This window comes from Mustela nigripes, chromosome 5 (assembly GCF_022355385.1).
Source record: "Mustela nigripes isolate SB6536 chromosome 5, MUSNIG.SB6536, whole genome shotgun sequence".
Classification (NCBI taxonomy): Eukaryota; Metazoa; Chordata; class Mammalia; order Carnivora; family Mustelidae; genus Mustela; species Mustela nigripes.
The window spans coordinates 47,816,405-47,834,114 of NC_081561.1; the positions used below are offsets into that span (position 1 = coordinate 47,816,405).

At 38.6% G+C, this 17,710-nt stretch overlaps 1 protein-coding gene across 19 annotated transcripts in view; it reads left to right on the top strand.

Annotated features, from left to right (window-relative positions):
- DST (dystonin) overlaps positions 1-16,620 on the top strand; it is a 472,092-nt gene extending 455,472 nt beyond the window's left edge. For 7 of the 19 annotated variants that reach the window (XM_059400215.1, XM_059400198.1, XM_059400208.1 and 4 more), the window contains 11 exons: positions 1,550-1,713; positions 2,734-2,896; positions 4,168-4,322; positions 4,494-4,568; positions 5,450-5,467; positions 8,282-8,399; positions 9,757-9,828; positions 10,749-10,948; positions 11,406-11,516; positions 14,625-14,748; positions 15,596-16,620. In XM_059400215.1, the coding sequence (XP_059256198.1) occupies positions 1,550-1,713; positions 2,734-2,896; positions 4,168-4,322; positions 4,494-4,568; positions 5,450-5,467; positions 8,282-8,399; positions 9,757-9,828; positions 10,749-10,948; positions 11,406-11,516; positions 14,625-14,748; positions 15,596-15,858 (1,463 nt within the window). In that variant the 3' untranslated portion in view covers positions 15,859-16,620. The remainder of the gene's footprint in view (positions 1-1,549; positions 1,714-2,733; positions 2,897-4,167; positions 4,323-4,493; positions 4,569-5,449; positions 5,468-8,281; positions 8,400-9,756; positions 9,829-10,748; positions 10,949-11,405; positions 11,517-14,624; positions 14,749-15,595) is intronic. The other 12 variants (XM_059400203.1, XM_059400205.1, XM_059400210.1 and 9 more) reach the window with 5 other exon arrangements.
- The last annotated feature ends 1,090 nt before the right edge of the window (positions 16,621-17,710 follow it).

Below are 17,710 nucleotides of genomic sequence, written 5' to 3' on the forward strand. Positions count from 1 at the left end.
TTGGTGATTCTTTGAGCTCTCTCTACCGTAAAAGTTTTCCTTGAAAGAATACATGGGCTCAAATATTGTAGCAACTTATTTAAAAATAAAGGAAAAAACATATACAGGCCTCTCTGTTTAATTTTATTTGCTTGTAGGGTATCTTTTAGATTAGCTAGAAGAAATTGGAAAAAATGTACAACAAGAACAGAAACCATCATCCCCTTTGTTTCTGTTATATAAATAACCTTATGGTGGGATATAGCAGAAATGACCATGACCTGGATATAGTTTATGACCTAACTGTTCATTAGTGACTGGCAGTCTGATAGATTTTGCCCATGTTCATATGACTTCAGGCTCTATTTACTTCTTAGTCTACTTTGACTCCACGAAAGGAAGTCACAAAGTGACATTAAAAATGATAAAGCAGGCTTGGAGAAGATTTAAAAGAAGCTCAGTTTATAGCTGAATAATTGTAATTCAATACATTTCTTAAAGGTGCCTTAATAGAAAAAAAAATGATTTCAGATCTTTTGTAGTTGCTGTATTACCCAAGGGGGCAAGGTAACAAAGTGGTGGTTAAGAACTCTGGAGGCAGACTCCTTACCACCTTGGAAATATAACCTGGGACAAGTTACTTAAACTCTCTCTGAGCCTCAATTTACACATTTGTAAAGGGGATAATTATAACCTCACTGGATTCTGGTGAGGATTAGATAAACTAATGTGAACAAAGTGCTTAGCATACTTCCTGGCTTGTAGTTAAATGCTCAGTAAATATTTTTGTAGGGCCTCGTAGGAGTGAGAAACTCTGGGCAAATCCCAGCTTGAACACTCTTCCTAACGTGACTTTAGGCTAGTTGTTTTTCCAGGCCACACTCAACCATTTAGTTAGATGAGAAAAATGCATTGAGACAACTGTTCTGTGATGTTATAGAAACTTGTGAAAAATAGCCAGAAAAGAGGGAGAAAAAATTAGGAAAGGCAGTAAATTGGGTTATGAGACTGTGCACAGGAAATGTGCAGTCTCTGTGGAAAACAGACTTGGATGAAAGCTGGAGTCATACACACACGTCCCTATTTGATCAGAATTTGTGAAGTATCTTGCTGTGACTCAAATGAATGGCCACTGTCTCCTGCCCTCATCTGCCTTCCTTCCAGCCTTCTTTTCTAAGAAGGGCAGCTGGGTTTGGGTAGCTGATTCTAAGATAAGTCTCACTGCCCTGGGAGATTTATTTTCTCATGCCTTAACAAAAGAGAGGCTCACAAGGTACTTCTTTGTCATTGAAATGGCATGGATTTTAAGCTGGAAAATGTTTTAAACATAATTTTATAAAGAGAGCTTTTCAGTATTTAAATGCCCATTGGGTATGTTTCTCTGTTTTATATGAAAAGTATGTGATCCTTGGTAAGTAAAACAGATTTGAACTTGAACATTATAAGATCTAAATAAGATCTTTCTAAATAATTAAGTTGATTCAGTTTTAGCTAGGAACAATAAAGGCCAAGCCTTAACATATTTAGAACCCTGGAAACCACTCTCCTAACTAAAGTTGCATTTTAACAGGAAAACGCTTCCCAGCGTCAAGCTTATATCCCTCTGGATCACAGACACAAATCGAAACCAAGAATCCGAGGGTCAATTTATTGGTGAGCAAATGGCAGCAAGTTTGGCTCCTTGCGTTGGAAAGGAGGAGGAAGCTTAATGACGCCTTGGACAGACTGGAGGAGGTCAGAGAACTCCTGTGTTCAGGACCCCTGATGATATGGGATGTGGGTTTAGGGAATCAATAAAGTAAACTACAGTTGACCCTTGAACAACATGGAGTTAGGGGCACTAACAGCACCCCCCCACACACACACATACTGCATAGTCAAAAATCCACATATAACTTTCGACTCCCTCAAAACTGAACTGTTAATAGCCCCTTATTGACCAGAAGCCTTATTGCCCTACCTATAAGAAGCAATTAACAAAGTTATATGTGTTATATACTATATTCTTATAATAAAGTAAGCTAGAGAAAAGCAAATGTTATTAAGAAAATCACAAGGAAGAGAAAACACGTCTTTTTAAAAATTTCATAAAAAACCTGCATGGAAGCAGACCCACACAGTTCAAACCCAGCGTTGTCCCAGGGTCCACTATAATATGTTCTAACATAATCAGAACCTGACTCCATTAAGAGAAGAAGCAGCTTGATGTATGTTTGCTTGGTATTATCTGGGAAATATAACCACTGATAATTCAGGTATTTTCATTATATATATATATATATATATATATATATATATATATATATATATATTTTGTGGTCTGAGATGTAGAGTTTCAGATTCTGAAACTGGGAAATTTTTAGAAGCCTTGGATGGTAGAACGGCAAAGAGCAGAGAGAGAGCAGAGGTGAGAGCTGTTGAGCTGGGCCTGCTGTCCGGTAGGCACAAAACTTAACAGTAGTGTCTCTCTGGGGCAGTTCACCTTTGTCACATTGGCACTATCAGAAATTGTTAGTTTGACTTTTTGAGGAGTTTTGTATGTTTCTTTTATTTGAAAAGAACAACCAGCGACAGTAGTGAAATCATAGGAAAGATGTTTCTGTGCTCCCTTTGCAAAATGAGACCTTTTTTATTTTTTTGAAGTGGGAAAGATCTGTGCATTATCTGGAAGGTCATTAAAAATAACTTTATTCATAAAGTCGGAGGTACTGTTTGTGCACCGTATGAACCCAAAATACCTTTTGTCCTTTCCAGCTGAGGGAATTTGCTAACTTTGATTTCGATATCTGGCGTAAAAAATACATGAGATGGATGAATCATAAGAAATCTCGAGTGATGGACTTCTTCAGGAGAATTGATAAAGATCAGGATGGGAAAATAACCCGACAAGAATTTATTGATGGAATTCTTTCCTCAAGTAAGTCCCAAGAGAAGTGACTGTAAATGATGTCATTTTTTAAAGAAAATAAGCACACTTTAAAATTGTGTTACTAATAAAGCATCGCCTTTAAGCTTGGCTATGAAGTCATGCCTTCAGGGAAGTGTCCGTGGTGAAATGCGTGGTTTTGGGGTCAGGCTTATTTCATACTCCTGTAACCACAGTTGGTATATTCCTTGCTCCCTGAAGCTGTGTCCTCATTAGTATAATAAAGTTAATAATATTTGATTCTTAGATTGTTTTGTCTGACATGTAATGGGTAATCAGTAAATTCAAGTCAGCCTCTTCCCTTTTTTGTTCTAATTGACATCTGATCATTGTCATTAACGGGAAATTAGAACTCTATGAAAATTCTTAAGGTATGTGTCACCTTGTTTGATGGTTGAGTCATATGGATGTGATTTCTTGGGCAGATGTTACTGGAAATCTTAAAGTAAATTTAATATAATCTTATGAGTATATATATGATATGAATTCACATGCATAAAATTCATATATTCCTTAAAGTGGTAGTTGAACCATATGAAATTTGCTAATTTTAAAGTTTTCAACCAAGAATAAAAGCAATTTTCAATGATTCATCCTGGTAGTAATTAAAGATAAATGTAGGTCCTGTATATTGTGGTTTGATTTGTTATAATATAAATCAGTTTTTAAGAGGATTTTAATATATTTGATGACCCTGATAATTTAACTGGCTACATTAAGATAGAAATAATACAACTGAGTCAGAATTAGCAAGGTATACTACTTAACTTTTTTTTAAGATTAAATCTTTTTGTAAAATGTTATTATAAACTATGGGTTTTAAAAACTTTGAGAATATAGTATGGCTTATTCTGAGAGTATCCTAATTCGCATTTCTACGTGGAATCTACACACAGAGTGAAACTCACAGTGTAGAAAAGAGGTTGCCAGGGGCTGGGAGGTGGGGGAGGTGAGGACAGCCTGGAGAAGGGTAGAAACTCCAAGATGAGTAAGGTCTGAGGATCTAAAGTACAATGTGATGGCTACAGTTGATAACACTGGATATTATGTAGTTGAAATTTTCTGAGTAGAACTTAAATATTCAGGAAAAAACAAAAAGATATCTGTGAGGTGGTGGGTGTGTCAATTAACTTGATGGAAGGACTCCTTTCATAATACGTACAAGGATCAGATCATCATGATGTATACTGTTCAGTATTTTACAATTTTATTTTTCAGCTGTACCTCAGTAATCATACTTACTATTATTTCGAAAATTTTAGAGTTTCCAACCAGCCGCCTGGAGATGAGCGCAGTGGCAGACATCTTTGACCGAGATGGTGATGGATATATTGACTACTATGAATTTGTAGCAGCCCTTCACCCAAATAAAGATGCATATAAACCCGTCACCGATGCGGACAAAATCGAAGACGAGGTACTCCACACCCCGACCCCCTGCAGCAGCAGCAGCAGCGGGCGCTGCCGGGACACCATGCTCAGATTCAGGCCGCCATTTTATTTCCATCTTGAGTTGTATTGAGGTGTTTGTTGACTCTGCAGTGTCATGTTAACCTTGAAATGGACATTTCATCATTGTTTTTGGCAGGTGACAAGGCAGGTAGCGAAGTGTAAATGTGCAAAACGATTTCAAGTTGAACAGATTGGAGACAACAAATATAGGGTGAGTTTTCAAAAGTTAACTATTTAGTTCTCTTGAAGGATAACAATGGAAATCTGTATACAATTTGAACTGCATTGCTTTCCAGGAATGCTAATTATTTATTTTTTACCTCACATCACAATAGAATGGTATATGAAATTCCAGCTTTTGTCATTTTAAATGATGTAGAGATAGCCTGCATTTTGTAAACTAGGATATATCTCTGACATGCATTTTACTTTGAGGAGAAAAACACATCCCACATACTCAGGTTGCTTCCTGTGACTTTAAAATGTATTTTATTATGATTACAGGTAAGTTATCATATTTCTAATAACAAAGCTATTCCAAGCCAGAACAACAAAGTTAAAAATGTTGAATCATTTTTAGAAATACGGAGAGGCAATGTTTTCCACTTATGTAGTTATTTTTCTTTTTGTTCAAAATCTTAAAAGCTCAGTTTACCTTCTTCTAAACAGTTATTTGAACACCAGTGTGACTTTGTTACTCCTCTATCTTTTTTTCTCTTTTTTGGAATATCTCTCACATGTAGTAGCTAGATCGGAAATGTGCTGAGTTTCCCTAATACAACATGTTACTTACAAGCAAAATTTCTTTTTGAATTTAGTTTTTGTATTTCCATATTGGAAAATATTCATCGGCATATTTGAATTTCTAACCTAAATATGAAACCCAAAGATTAAAAAAAAAACTTTTATAGAAAATTTACTGATTATATGGTTTACGTTTCAACCAGCGGGTACCTGCACATCTCTAAACTAGATACTATATCCAGGAGCCCAGAGTGTGACAGATTGTATGTGTGTGTTCTAGAGTCATACAGAAAGTTTCCTATTGAACTAATTGTGTCTTTCTTCCATTTTTCATTTTTTTTTTATCAGTTCTTCCTGGGAAATCAGGTATAAACCAGTGGAATGTATTCTCAAGTTCCCAATGATTTTTTTTTTTTTTTTAACTTTAATTCATAGTCATTAAAGCTTGCCATGGCCAATCTTTCCCATGCTGTTGCCCTAGCTACTACATTGTTGGTTGGCGTGGTGTTTCTGTAAATGCTGTAAGGGTCCTTGATCCAGGATTCCTTTTTGCCGTGTGTCTCAAATGAGGAGATTACTTTTAAGCAAACCAGATAACAAATTGCAGTTTGACTGGTCACAGTGTTAGAAATGCCATTTTTAGTTCCGGTTTAATAACACTGCTAGCATATGTTTTATGCAAATACTTATTGGAATAAAGATTTGATTCTGCACACGTCTCTTTGCTGTGTTTAACTATTGAGGTTAAAAAACAAACAAACTCTGAGGTCCTTAGATCAGCAGTAGCTAGAGAAGGATCTGCAGTGGGTGGTGACGTGGGAAGACAGAGTAGTGAGAAGTCTCTCTGGCACTCAGCCACAAGTGATGCGTTCTCTCCAAAGTAGTGATTGTTGCATTTATCCTAAACCACCGATTCAGGGCTTTACATCTTCTGAGCAGGAATTTTAACTCTACACGTCTTAACTGGTATCAATTCCTTTTGAGGAAATGTATCTCTGATAACTTCTGTGAAATCTTAAAATCACACTTTAACTCATTTGGCTTTACACTGAAGTCAGTATAAACTGTCCAGTGGCCCTGTGTCATTATCACAATTTTTAGAACTAAGGATAAGAAAAATTGTGTTTTGATTTAAACAAAGGAGAAGGGATTTTCACTGTATGCTTTTGGAAAGAACTGTACAATTTTTAACACCTGATCATACATATCATGTCAGATCTCACTCTGCTGCTCAGTTTTTAAGCCATATTACCTCTTAGGTTTCAAATTCCCGGTTATCCCCATTTATTGCAAGCACATAACTTTTTTCAAATAGAAATTTTCAGCTCCTTTGAATAGATGTCTTCAAAACTTGGCATTAGTTATAATAAATAAAAAGGATGTCTTTAAAACTTGGCCTTAGTTATAATATATAAAAAGTTACTGTTCTGATCCCTTCTTGTTATTTTCTGAGTCAACATTGGGGATAATATTTTTTATTTGTGGAAAGGATGAGAAAAATGCTAACTTTAAAAGATTTTATTCACTCAAAACACTAAAAGCAAACATTAGTCTCTTTTTTTCTTGTCTCATGATTTGGCTGTTAGGAAAATTAGGGACATTCTGAAGACAATGTTAGTTGTCTAGGGAATACCCTCTCAAAATAAAAATTTAAATCATTTTTATTACAATTGGAATATCTCTATAAAATACATCATCTCCTGAAAACTTTTGCTTTGAACCTAATCTTGGACCAAAAGTATCTGGTCTAATTATCTGGTTTCTTAAGGGTAATTTTCTTTAAATCCCTTCCTTTTCCTTCGCTTATTAGCAGCACCAATTTTTTTCTAACAAAATAAATATATATTTTGATTTTTAAACTTTAATTTACATTTCAGGAACTGGTTCAATTTATAAGAAAGTTTAAATCTCAAGGCTTGAAAATGGACTTAGAAATAGCAATATAAAAAGGGTTGATGTAAAACGCATGAGTTCCTGCTGGTGCATTTTACATGCTTTTCATCCAGGTCCTTTTGAGTTTCAGGGTCTTGAATGGTTGGCTTTGTTTTAGGGTTCCTTTCCTGAAACTCAGTGTTAAAGTATATTGAAAAGTGGAAGATTTTGTTTCTACTTAAAATAAAGCTTTCTGATTATCCATCATGAGCCAGCACAAATAGTCAAAGTCACAATTGTTTCTTACTTGCCTTTAAAAGAAGCTTTATTTATGTTTACTTGACTATTGATTTTGCTTGGTATCTGCTGGGTTGGCAGGCATGAAATTTGGTTTGGTAATTTTTACAAGCTGAACATGAGCCTATTAGAAATGATTTAAAAGTATAAAATTATTTCTCATGGGCTTTCAAAATAAATTTTATGATCAGAAACTGTGTAGTCTAGACATTTATTCAGAACTTGCAGAATCTGTAGTGTATCCAAGTGATTGGAGATCCATTGAAAGGGGAAGAACACGACTGCTTATTAGTGTCAGTAATTATGGTGCAAACACTTTGAAAGCCTTTTAGAAAGCTGTATAATTAATAATGTGTCACTGGCTGTTCTAATGTTACAGTAATCCAGAATGGCACATTAATCCAGCCTTTAACAAATTGGTTTACCAGATCATTGTTGATGCAGAAATTTTAGTTGACTGTGAAATTTTTGTTGGTCATGTTCATTTACTATATTTAATCTCTCTAAATTAAAACTGCTCTTAGAGAAAACGAAATGAGTTTATGGAGATTTCTCTCACAGATTTCTGTGGAAAACAGTTTTAGTAGAAGAGGAAGTTTTAATGAAGATTAGAGTTTAGTAGATTTTCTTTAGAATCTTATCTTGTATAAACCCTGGGCTAGTAGGCCTTTACTTATTTTCATGTCTGTGTTTGATTTCGAGAAACATTTGTCAATTACTGCCTTACTAATGTTGTTTCTATCATAAAGAAAAATCGTTTCTTGAACAGAGCTTCAGTATTATACTTGATAACCTTTGTTAGCTTTTTCCAAACTGTTTCCTTTGGGCTAAATCAGCATGCAGCAGTCTAACGCAGATCATTTCAAACCCCCTTTCCTGAGATTTTACTAATCGCTGTGAACTAAGCAAGAAATTTAAGTTGGTTGCTTAAGCTACTGCAGACTGTACATCATCCTTTAGCATAGACTTGCTGTTGACAATTAGAGGTTCTTTCTTCGTTCGTCTTCACAGTTTGGAGACTCCCAGCAGCTGCGACTTGTTCGGATCCTACGAAGTACTGTGATGGTTCGTGTCGGAGGTGGATGGATGGCACTTGATGAGTTCTTAGTGAAAAATGATCCTTGCAGGGGTAAGGAGATGCTATGTTAAGATAGTAACACCATGAAAGTGTATCAATTGTGTACTATTTTCCAGCATCAAAAACATGCTGGGTATAATTTTGGTCATTTATTACAATAATGAATGTTTCACATTGGTCTCTGTCAGCCTAAAGTTCCCAAAGAACTTGTGGCAGTCATGTAAACCATGTTCTTCTCATTTTTTTCCTTACATCTTCTGGATAAATATGAGACTGATAGGCAGGAAATACGAGAATCGATTTTTTTTATCTTTAGGGAAATGCTCCCATCTGCAGTTTTCAAAATGAGTAATTACACCAACTAGGGGAAGGATTTCACCTGTCATTACATAGCAATGTAAAATGAAAGCAGATTGAGGTAAAGGAGACTGAGCATGCTGGACAATAAAGGTTTAAAAATGGAAGTTTTTCATATTGGGGGGAGGTAAGGAAAGTTAATACCTAAAAGTTTTGAAAATCATCATTAACTGCCAACTTGACTCTTACTTCGAAGGTATAGATGAGCATGTTGAAAATATAAACAAATGATACTGTAGCTCACACCATACCTACCAGCCAAAGAATCCTTGATTATCTTTCAATTTTCCTTATTTTTCAGATCCTGTAGTCAATTGTGGAATTCTTAATTAATTGACCTTACAAGTTGTCATTTGATTGCAGTGTCTAGTTAGGTCCCGTTTACTTTAGTTGGCCCATTTTTCCTTAGGGAAAAAAAACAAAAACAAAAAAAAGCAGTAACATTTTTGTGATTTTCTTTAACCTGTGAGCTCATTTCAATCCTCTTAAACGAACGACAGCAAATGTCCGTGCTGATAGTATTTCGGTTACCAAGTGGGAGGCCAGGGTTCTTCCAGCGGGGCCTCTGTTAATTCGATGCGGGCATCTGACTGTGCAGGTACATCAGAGTGAGTTTCTGTGGGTCTGCAGGCCGCTCTGCTAAGGACACCTGGGATCATCCTACGACCCTACTCAGTAGCTCTGCTCTCTGCAGGTCAAAGATACACCCGCCAAGGGTATAATCGCGATGACTCCCTCTTTTAATATTTTGGAAATACCGCAGCCTCCAGTGCTGTAGTTCCACTAAGAGACAAAGCAAATAGAATATGTAGTATCCTTGTTGACTTGCTGCTTAGGAAAGTTAGTGTGACTGTGGCCAAGTCTTCCAAATACGTTTTTCTTACTGAGTCAAATCTTTGAATGCTTCTTTCCCTGATGCAACTTTTCTTCTAAAATGTGTGCTAAAAGCTGGATCTGAGCACCCCTTTGCATATTCAACTACTGTACTTTGTTTCTTCTCTTGCTAACAGTATTCTTTAATGTGATTGGTATCCTGTGTCATTTTTTCTAGTTCATCATCATGGGAGTAAAATGTTACGTTCGGAATCAAACTCTTCAATTACTACTACTCAGCCTACTATAGGTTGGCAACCCCCGTCTTTGCCTCTCCCCTCTTGCCTTTTCTCTTTCCTACTTTTACATTCTTGCTTTAATCATTTGTTTTAAGATAACACGCTTCATCCATCGCGTATGGCTTAACTCATATCCAACTGAGCTGGTGCTTCCAAATTTAAATGCAGAACCGTTGGCACACTGCCGGTGTGCCACGAACATAGGTGCTCTCTAAGTGATCGGACACATGCTAACACGTTGCTCATCGGGTTCTTGTGCAGTGTTCTCCATGTGCATATGTGTTTGTATGAGTGTTGCATCACTGATTACCTCATATCCTTGGGTCTGATGTTTGTTACTGCATGTCGGTTAAACCGAGTTTTCCAAGGCATAAAATAAGAATACCGGTTGCCTCATTTAAGTGAAAAACCTGAGAGTTTATCTGTTGTCCTCATGATTAACGAGCCATCTCTTATTCTGTGTAATCCTGTTGTTTGGTTAATTCCAGTGTTAAAATACTGGCATTCTCCTTACCTCAGTAGTACATGCAAAAGCCACAGTCCTTGCCTTACTGGCTTGTCTTCTCAGTGTGGGGGAGGGGTGACGAACCATGTGGGCATCAGTAGCTGGTGGATTAACAATATTTTAGCATGAGCTTTCCATTTTCATGCTGACTCTTTCTTTAATAGTGGTTATTCTTGCTGGTGTCTAGTGTTAGAATAAACACACTTTTTTTTTCTTTCCCAAACTTACTTGTATCCAAAAGGAATGCATTGTAAAGGAATGCATTTAACTTTTTGTTATGCTGCGTTGGAGTTGGCATGGCAAAAAGCTGTTCTTGAACTCCTCAACATGGTCTGTGGTGCCAAGCTGTTGTTCTTCCTGTAAGTGATTGAGCGCCTCTTTTTGTCCCCTCCTCTTCTGTTTGCATGTGTGTGTCACATAACCCAGCTAAAGGAAGGACAAACATGGAGCTCCGGGAGAAGTTCATTTTAGCAGATGGTGCCAGTCAGGGTATGGCTGCCTTCCGGCCCCGGGGCCGAAGATCACGGCCTTCATCACGAGGAGCATCACCCAACCGATCAACTTCTGTATCCAGTCAGGCTGGCCAGGCAGCCTCACCACAGGTCCCCGCCGCCAGCACACCCAAGGTAGGACTCAGATAGGAAGTGTTGTCCTTCTCCTGTGTGATCACTGTCTCGAGGGTGCTTTGGAGTGTTTGAGGACCCAGGGATTTGTGGGGCCAGTCTTCTCCCTGTGTATCCCTTCTCAAATATGACAGATGAAGGATTAAATATGTGTTGTGTCTATGTGTATATATATAGATGTATATGCACATAGAACACACGTTTGCCTTGTGGCCCATATGGAGACTATCTGCTTAGGAGCTTTAGTTACCTTTCAGAGTGTTTTTTTTTCCCCTTTTAAATAAAGCTTTATTTATTTATTTATTTATTTGTTTGGCGTATATGATTTGCCATCAGATCTTTCCATTTATTTTTAATTATTATCATTCTTACTGTGAAATGTTACTCTTGGCTATGAGTATCTCTTTCTGTGGTTTTTATCTGCTATCTTTTACATTTGATTTGCCATTGTTCCATACAGATTCTCCATCCTTTAACACGCAATTATGGTAAACCATGGTTGACAAACAGCAAAATGTCAACTCCTTGTAAACCAGCAGAGTGCTCAGACTTTTCCGTGCCATCTGCAGAGGTATCGTAAGGCCCCAGATCCTAGTCTAACAGTCTTCTGTCATTGAAACTGTCACACACTAACATTGCTTTACCTCTCCCTTAACACACGTACTTCTGACCATACCTTGTCTTTTTATAGACTTCTGTAAAACAAGTATCCACTCAGCATTTTTGGAAGACCTCAGAGTAAGGGTCCATAGAACAGAGAATTGATAGCTTTTTGAATGGTGTCAACTGAGCATAGTGATACCACTTTGCAGGCTCTGTGTGCCTCCTTTGTTGTTTTTGTTGTTGTTGTTATTCTTTTCCTCATACTTGACTTTTCTCCCTTGGGAGAGTGACACACAGAAGGTTATATTCAGGCCCAAGTGAAATTTCTTTTAAAGCCCCTGGTATGCTCATGCTTCTAACCATAATTTGGGCAAGAAATGCAATAATCCCCCTTTAGGTAGGGTGAGAGGCACTGTCATTTGCAAGAGAAAATCACTTACACTGAAAGAAAGTTTATTGAGTGTTTCTTATGAACACCATCCTTCCAAATGTTGGTTATGTTTGTTTCTGCCGGAGAACACTGGGTGGATGAGCCATAAGCCTTTTAGTTATCAGTACCATGGTTGGGGGGCTGAGGCATGCAAGATGTTCTCTGCCATTTTCAATAGGTGTGTGTCTTTATTAGACCTTAAAGTTTACTGTTTAAATATGCTTCAGCTTTTTAACATGGCCTGATTGATGGGGATGAGATATTTAGGTCATATAAAATTTCCCAAGCTAGCTCATCTATCAGATCATCTACATTCAATTGAAAGTCCACCGCACAGATTTGAAAAAGAGTTCTCTGTAAAATGATACATATAGGTATCAAATAATCACATATTTGATTAGAATCACAATAATGGGGCGGGGGGGGGGGGGAAGTCCCTCAATGATTTGTCTGGAAATGAAGGGGGGGATTTCATGTTAAAGGCCAGGATCCTTTTATGAAAATGCTATAGTACCTTTAAAAAGCCCTTTATGCCTTTCAAAAACTTTGCTTTTCTAATCTATTATTTAATCCTTGGATGAATAATAAGAGGTAAGCAGAGAATGTTTTATTACTCTCATGACTCAGATGGAAATGATGCAGAGAATCCTTGCTGGAGATGGTAGAATTGAGGCAGAAACAACGCCTTCATCAGCTCTTCCTCCTTCCCTGGCCCCTCATGTCCACCCTTCCCCTCCGGTGAAAGGAGTCCGTATCATGTGTTATCTGGAGACGCCTGCCACTTATGATGGATCTGTTGTAGCAAAAACTGAGAAGGTTTTTAAAATTTTTATTTAAATTCAATCTAGTTAACATATACTGTATTGTCCGTTTCAGAGGCAGAGGGCAGTGACTCCTCCGTTGCATCTAATACCCAGGGCTCATTCTATCACATGCCCTCCTTAATGCCCATCACCCCGTCACCCCATCCCCTACCATCTCCACTCCGGCAACCCTCAGCTTGTTAGCTAGAGTTAAGAGTCTCTCATGGTTTGCCTCCCCCTTTGATACCATCTTATTTTATTTTTCCTTCCCTTCCCCTGTGAAAACTGAGAACAATTTAAGGGACCTCAAGTGGCATGTGTGTTTTAAATTTTGGGACTGTGCTATTGGGTTAGTTCAAGAGACTCTCCCGGATTAGAGTTTAAGTATGTTACTTTAACTACTATATAATTATGTTTCATTTCCAGTAGTCTCATAGACAAAATACCCAAACAGAGAAAACAATAGTATACTTCTGTGGAGGGGTCAGTAAGAGAACTAGGTAGGGTTTATGACAATAAAATAAGAACAGTCAGGGCTTTCTGAGAAGAATGATTTGGGTCTCACATTGAATTCTGCCACCTTGAATGATATATGTCATAATTTGGGGGTCCTCACTCCTTTCATGGATTGTTAAGATTCTTTTAAAGTTAGGAATTTAGCTTGATCACAGTTGCCAGATCTTGGGCAAACCACAGCCCTTTTCAGGCCCTTATCTTTCCCATTTATAAAAAAGTTGTGATTAGGTAAGTGTGAAGATTAATTATCCTGATACGTTTGAACAGTATTTTGAAAACTTAAGTTTTATATGTCTGCAAATCACATATAAATTCCATTCTTAAATATATGCTAGAATGCATATGTAAATGAATTGCAAATATGACATTTATATTAAATTGCAACTCTGAAGTATCAAAAGGTCTTATATATGCTCTATTAAACATTCACAACTAATAAGGGAAAAACTAATTAAAACACACACACACACAGACACACACACGTAATGAGTGTAGATTCCTTTCTACCAAACAGCTCCCTGTAAGTTAATTGAGGCAAAATGGCATCCCTTCTATTTCTTGGGATTTCTGTTTATTTTTTTAACTTCGGGAGATTTTCAGAATGGTGTAGTGATCTGGAAAAAATGCAGTGATTTTAGACTTATAATAAAATCTCATGGTTGTGATTGCTTTAGGCATTGTTTGTGAACTCCTTAAGAATTTTTTAAGTGTTCTTCCTAAGCATCACCTCCATGTTTCATGTGGAAGTACCACAGAAGTTTTGGAAGTAAATACAGTGGCATGGTACCAAGTTAGAAAATGTCACTGCATGTTTTTTTTCAGCTAAGTTTGTTTAAATGGTGACTGTTTAGGCCTTGTTTACTTATTGTCCTAATTCTGTCTGTTCTTTTCTGCTTGGTTACCTAAAAGCTTTGGAGGCCACAGACTATCCAAGCACAACTTTTTGGAGTCCCTCACTCTTTTTCTGCTGTGTGCTCCCCATCCTTCTGGCAGGACTCTCCTAACTCTGTAATATTTGCTGACAACCTGGAAGATACTAATGTGCTCACGGTTTAATTCGCTTTTTTTCTCTTTCCCCCTTGCTGTCATTTGGGGATCTCTATTTTTGTGTTTTCTCTTCAACATGAATTCCTTTTGAATTCAGGGAGAGAATAAAAAATGAGGAAAGTGAGCAGTGAGAACCCCAGGTGGCACTTAATCAAAAACCGCTTTCCCCCTCCCGCTCCCCTTCCCGAAGAGGGTTTCCGCCCATCCGTAACAGGCTGTTAGTGGAAGATCACACAGCAGGAGCAATTTCTTGAAATGTCCTTTCACTGATTAAATACAGGGCACACCAATCCAAGGAAGCAAGCTTCGGCTCCCCGGCTACTTATCAGGGAAAGGTTTCCACTCTGGGGACGACAGTGGCTTGATAACCACAGCAGCAGCCAGAGTCCGAACACAGTTTGCTGGTGAGTGTGGCGCAGGTCCGTCTCTAAGGGCTTCTCTCAGTGGGATCGGAAGACTCGAGCCTCTGCTCTTCTTCCTTGGGGATGAAATAATGAATTGATGATTCTGTATTCTTTTGAAATGACACTTAGTCCAGTCCTCCTGCTGTGGTAGGGGTTGAATGAGTCATGAGACTAAGGGACAGGAAAATCACTTTTGGAAAGTAGCAAAGAAAGGTGAACATGGGAAGCACCATAGCCATGTCCTACCCATGTCCTACGCTGGAAGGTCTGGGCTCTTCTGCCTGCTCAGAAGTAGCCCTGGTTTCAGTTCTTGGATGGTTGGAAAAACCCCACCATGCTGGGCCTTACGCCCATGGCGCTTCTACTTCTTCACAGAATAGTGAACCCAGTCCCTGGGGTTGTGGGCTCAGCTAGCAGGAAGCGTCTTTCAAGTTTCAAGTCTTCTCTTTTAAATTCCCCTGTGTTTTGAATCACTTATCCTCGGGCAAAACTTACACCTAAGGGTTTGCTCCGTGTTTGCTCAGCCCTAGGTACACGAGCTGAACTTTGGAAAGCATAATTTTAAATTGTAGGGATCTTCCTCATACTTGTTTGTAATCAGTGGAATCCTGTTTTCAGTCACTCAGCCCAAACGTACCTTTAGTTTGTGAACCTATCTGTACTAAGAGTGAGGCTACCTTCCCTAGTGGAATGGAAAAAGGCCATGAATCCCCAGGTCTCCTGAGCACCTACCAGGCAACGAGAAAAATTGTGGAGATTAAAGGTGGCATTTGTTTTCAAGAAGGTGTTGCCCGTCGACCCAATACTAATAAAGTGTGGTTCAACCCTGTCCATCCTGTCTCCTCAGACCCCAGGAAGACTCCCAGCCGACCCGGAAGCCGAGCGGGAAGCAAAGCTGGCAGCAGGGCCAGCAGCCGCCGAGGCAGCGACGCATCCGACTTTGACATTTCAGAAATCCAGTCCGTGTGCTCCGACGTGGAGACTGTGCCCCAGACACACAGGCCTACCCCCCGAGCAGGTTCTCGGCCAGCCACAGCCAAGCCTTCCAAAATCCCCACGCCCCAGAGAAAATCACCTGCCAGCAAATTGGACAAGTCCTCCAAGAGATAGTGCACTTGGTTCCACCACGGCCCTTCCTTGAGCATTTATTATTTAAGCTTGAAAGATGTAAAATATGATGTAGAAATTATTGTGAAATAATTGCGAGAAGTGAGTTTAAAATTCTGCAGATGGCCTTATTTGTGTATTTGTCTTTTTATTTTATCTGTAAAATGTTTTGTCAGCTATTCTGGGGTCAAAGTCACATGGTATGTGAGGGGGAGGAAGGCGGTCCCGCGGCACCGGCACGTCCGCACGGTCGTGCGGAGCCCACACTAGAGCCCGTGAGTGTCCCCGCAGGTAAGTCCACCGGTGCACTGCGGCCGCGGCCCACGGATACCTCATGACATCTTCCTGCTTCTGTAGAAACTCTGAAAAGCCAAAAGACACACACCCGGCATACATTTTGAGATGACTTCACTGTAAAAGAAAAGATGGAGGGCAGACAGCACGTCCACACACACACACACAGTCGTTTAAACAGTATCTGACCGACGCGCCCAGGAAGTTCTTTTCGGTCCCACGGCTCCGGCCAGCGCTGGGGACGTTCGAGATCCCGGCCCGGATCCCGAGCCTCGGCTTCCCGAGAGGCCAGAGGCATCCTGGATACTAGACCTATTTTACTGTAAGAATATAATTATAAAGTGCATTCATAGAAATGTGAGGTTTTCTTTTGCTTGAGTGGACAGTAGCACCTGTATCATTGAACTCATTTTGTATCAGAGCAATTTTGCTTGCAGAAAGCTATGAAATAAAACATGTCCCTTAACTACATTGCTATGGAATTAATTTTTTTCCCCAGGGAAAATCCGTGTATTTTTTTATGAGCAATATCAATTTGGAGTGACCAAAAGATACTTACAAATAGGTTTATTTTGATTTCTCATCTGAAATAATCATGTTCTGGTATTATATCTATATTTAATAAATATATACATTTTAATTTATTATGTATACTCACATACTATAGAAAGATATTAGTATGCATTTAATAAAACATATTCACTTGAACATATGGAATACCTGATTATTTAAATAACTTTTTCTATCGTTTGTTTGCTTTGAATAAAGGTTGTATGTGTGATATATTTTTACTAATAGCGTGACAGGCTGAGTTTGGGGGACATCACAACACAGGGATATCATATAGAATAAGTATGTACTAAGAATGACATTAACAAATATTTAATATTCTATAAAATATTTTTAGTACCAACCATGTGCCAGCCACTATTTTACCCTGAGGCTGCAGGTTCTTTGCCATCTTATATTCAAGGGAGAAACAGTTAATAAATTAATAAAGAAGCAAATCACTAAAAAAAATGACCTAAAACCAGGGGATGTGTGAGGAGGTGACTGCTCTTATTAAGGTAATCTAGTGATATTCTTCTGGCCTGTGTGCATTTAAAAAATCAAATGATCAGGGGCGCCTGGGTGGCTCAGTGGGTTAAAGCCTCTGTCTTCAGTTCAGGTCATGACCCCAGGGTCCTGGAACCGAGCCCCACATCGGGCTCTCTGCTTCCTCCTCTCTCTCTGCCTGCCTCTCTGCCTATTTGTGATCTCTGTTGTCAAATAAATAAAATCTTAAAAAAAAAAAAATGATCGCATTTTCCCAAATACAGGAATGGCATCAAATATAACTAGAAGTGGGAGCTGAGTGGTTCATTCGGGTTAAGCAGCCGACATTGGTTTCAGCTCAGGTCAAGATCTTGGGACCCTGGGGTTGGAGCCCCTGTGTTGGTCTTCGTGCTCAACGGGGAGTCTGCTTCTCTCTCTGCCCTTCCCCTCACTTGTGTACTCTCTCTTTAAAATAAATAAATGAATCTTTAAAATGTATAATTAGAAGAATGTCAGATCGTTATTT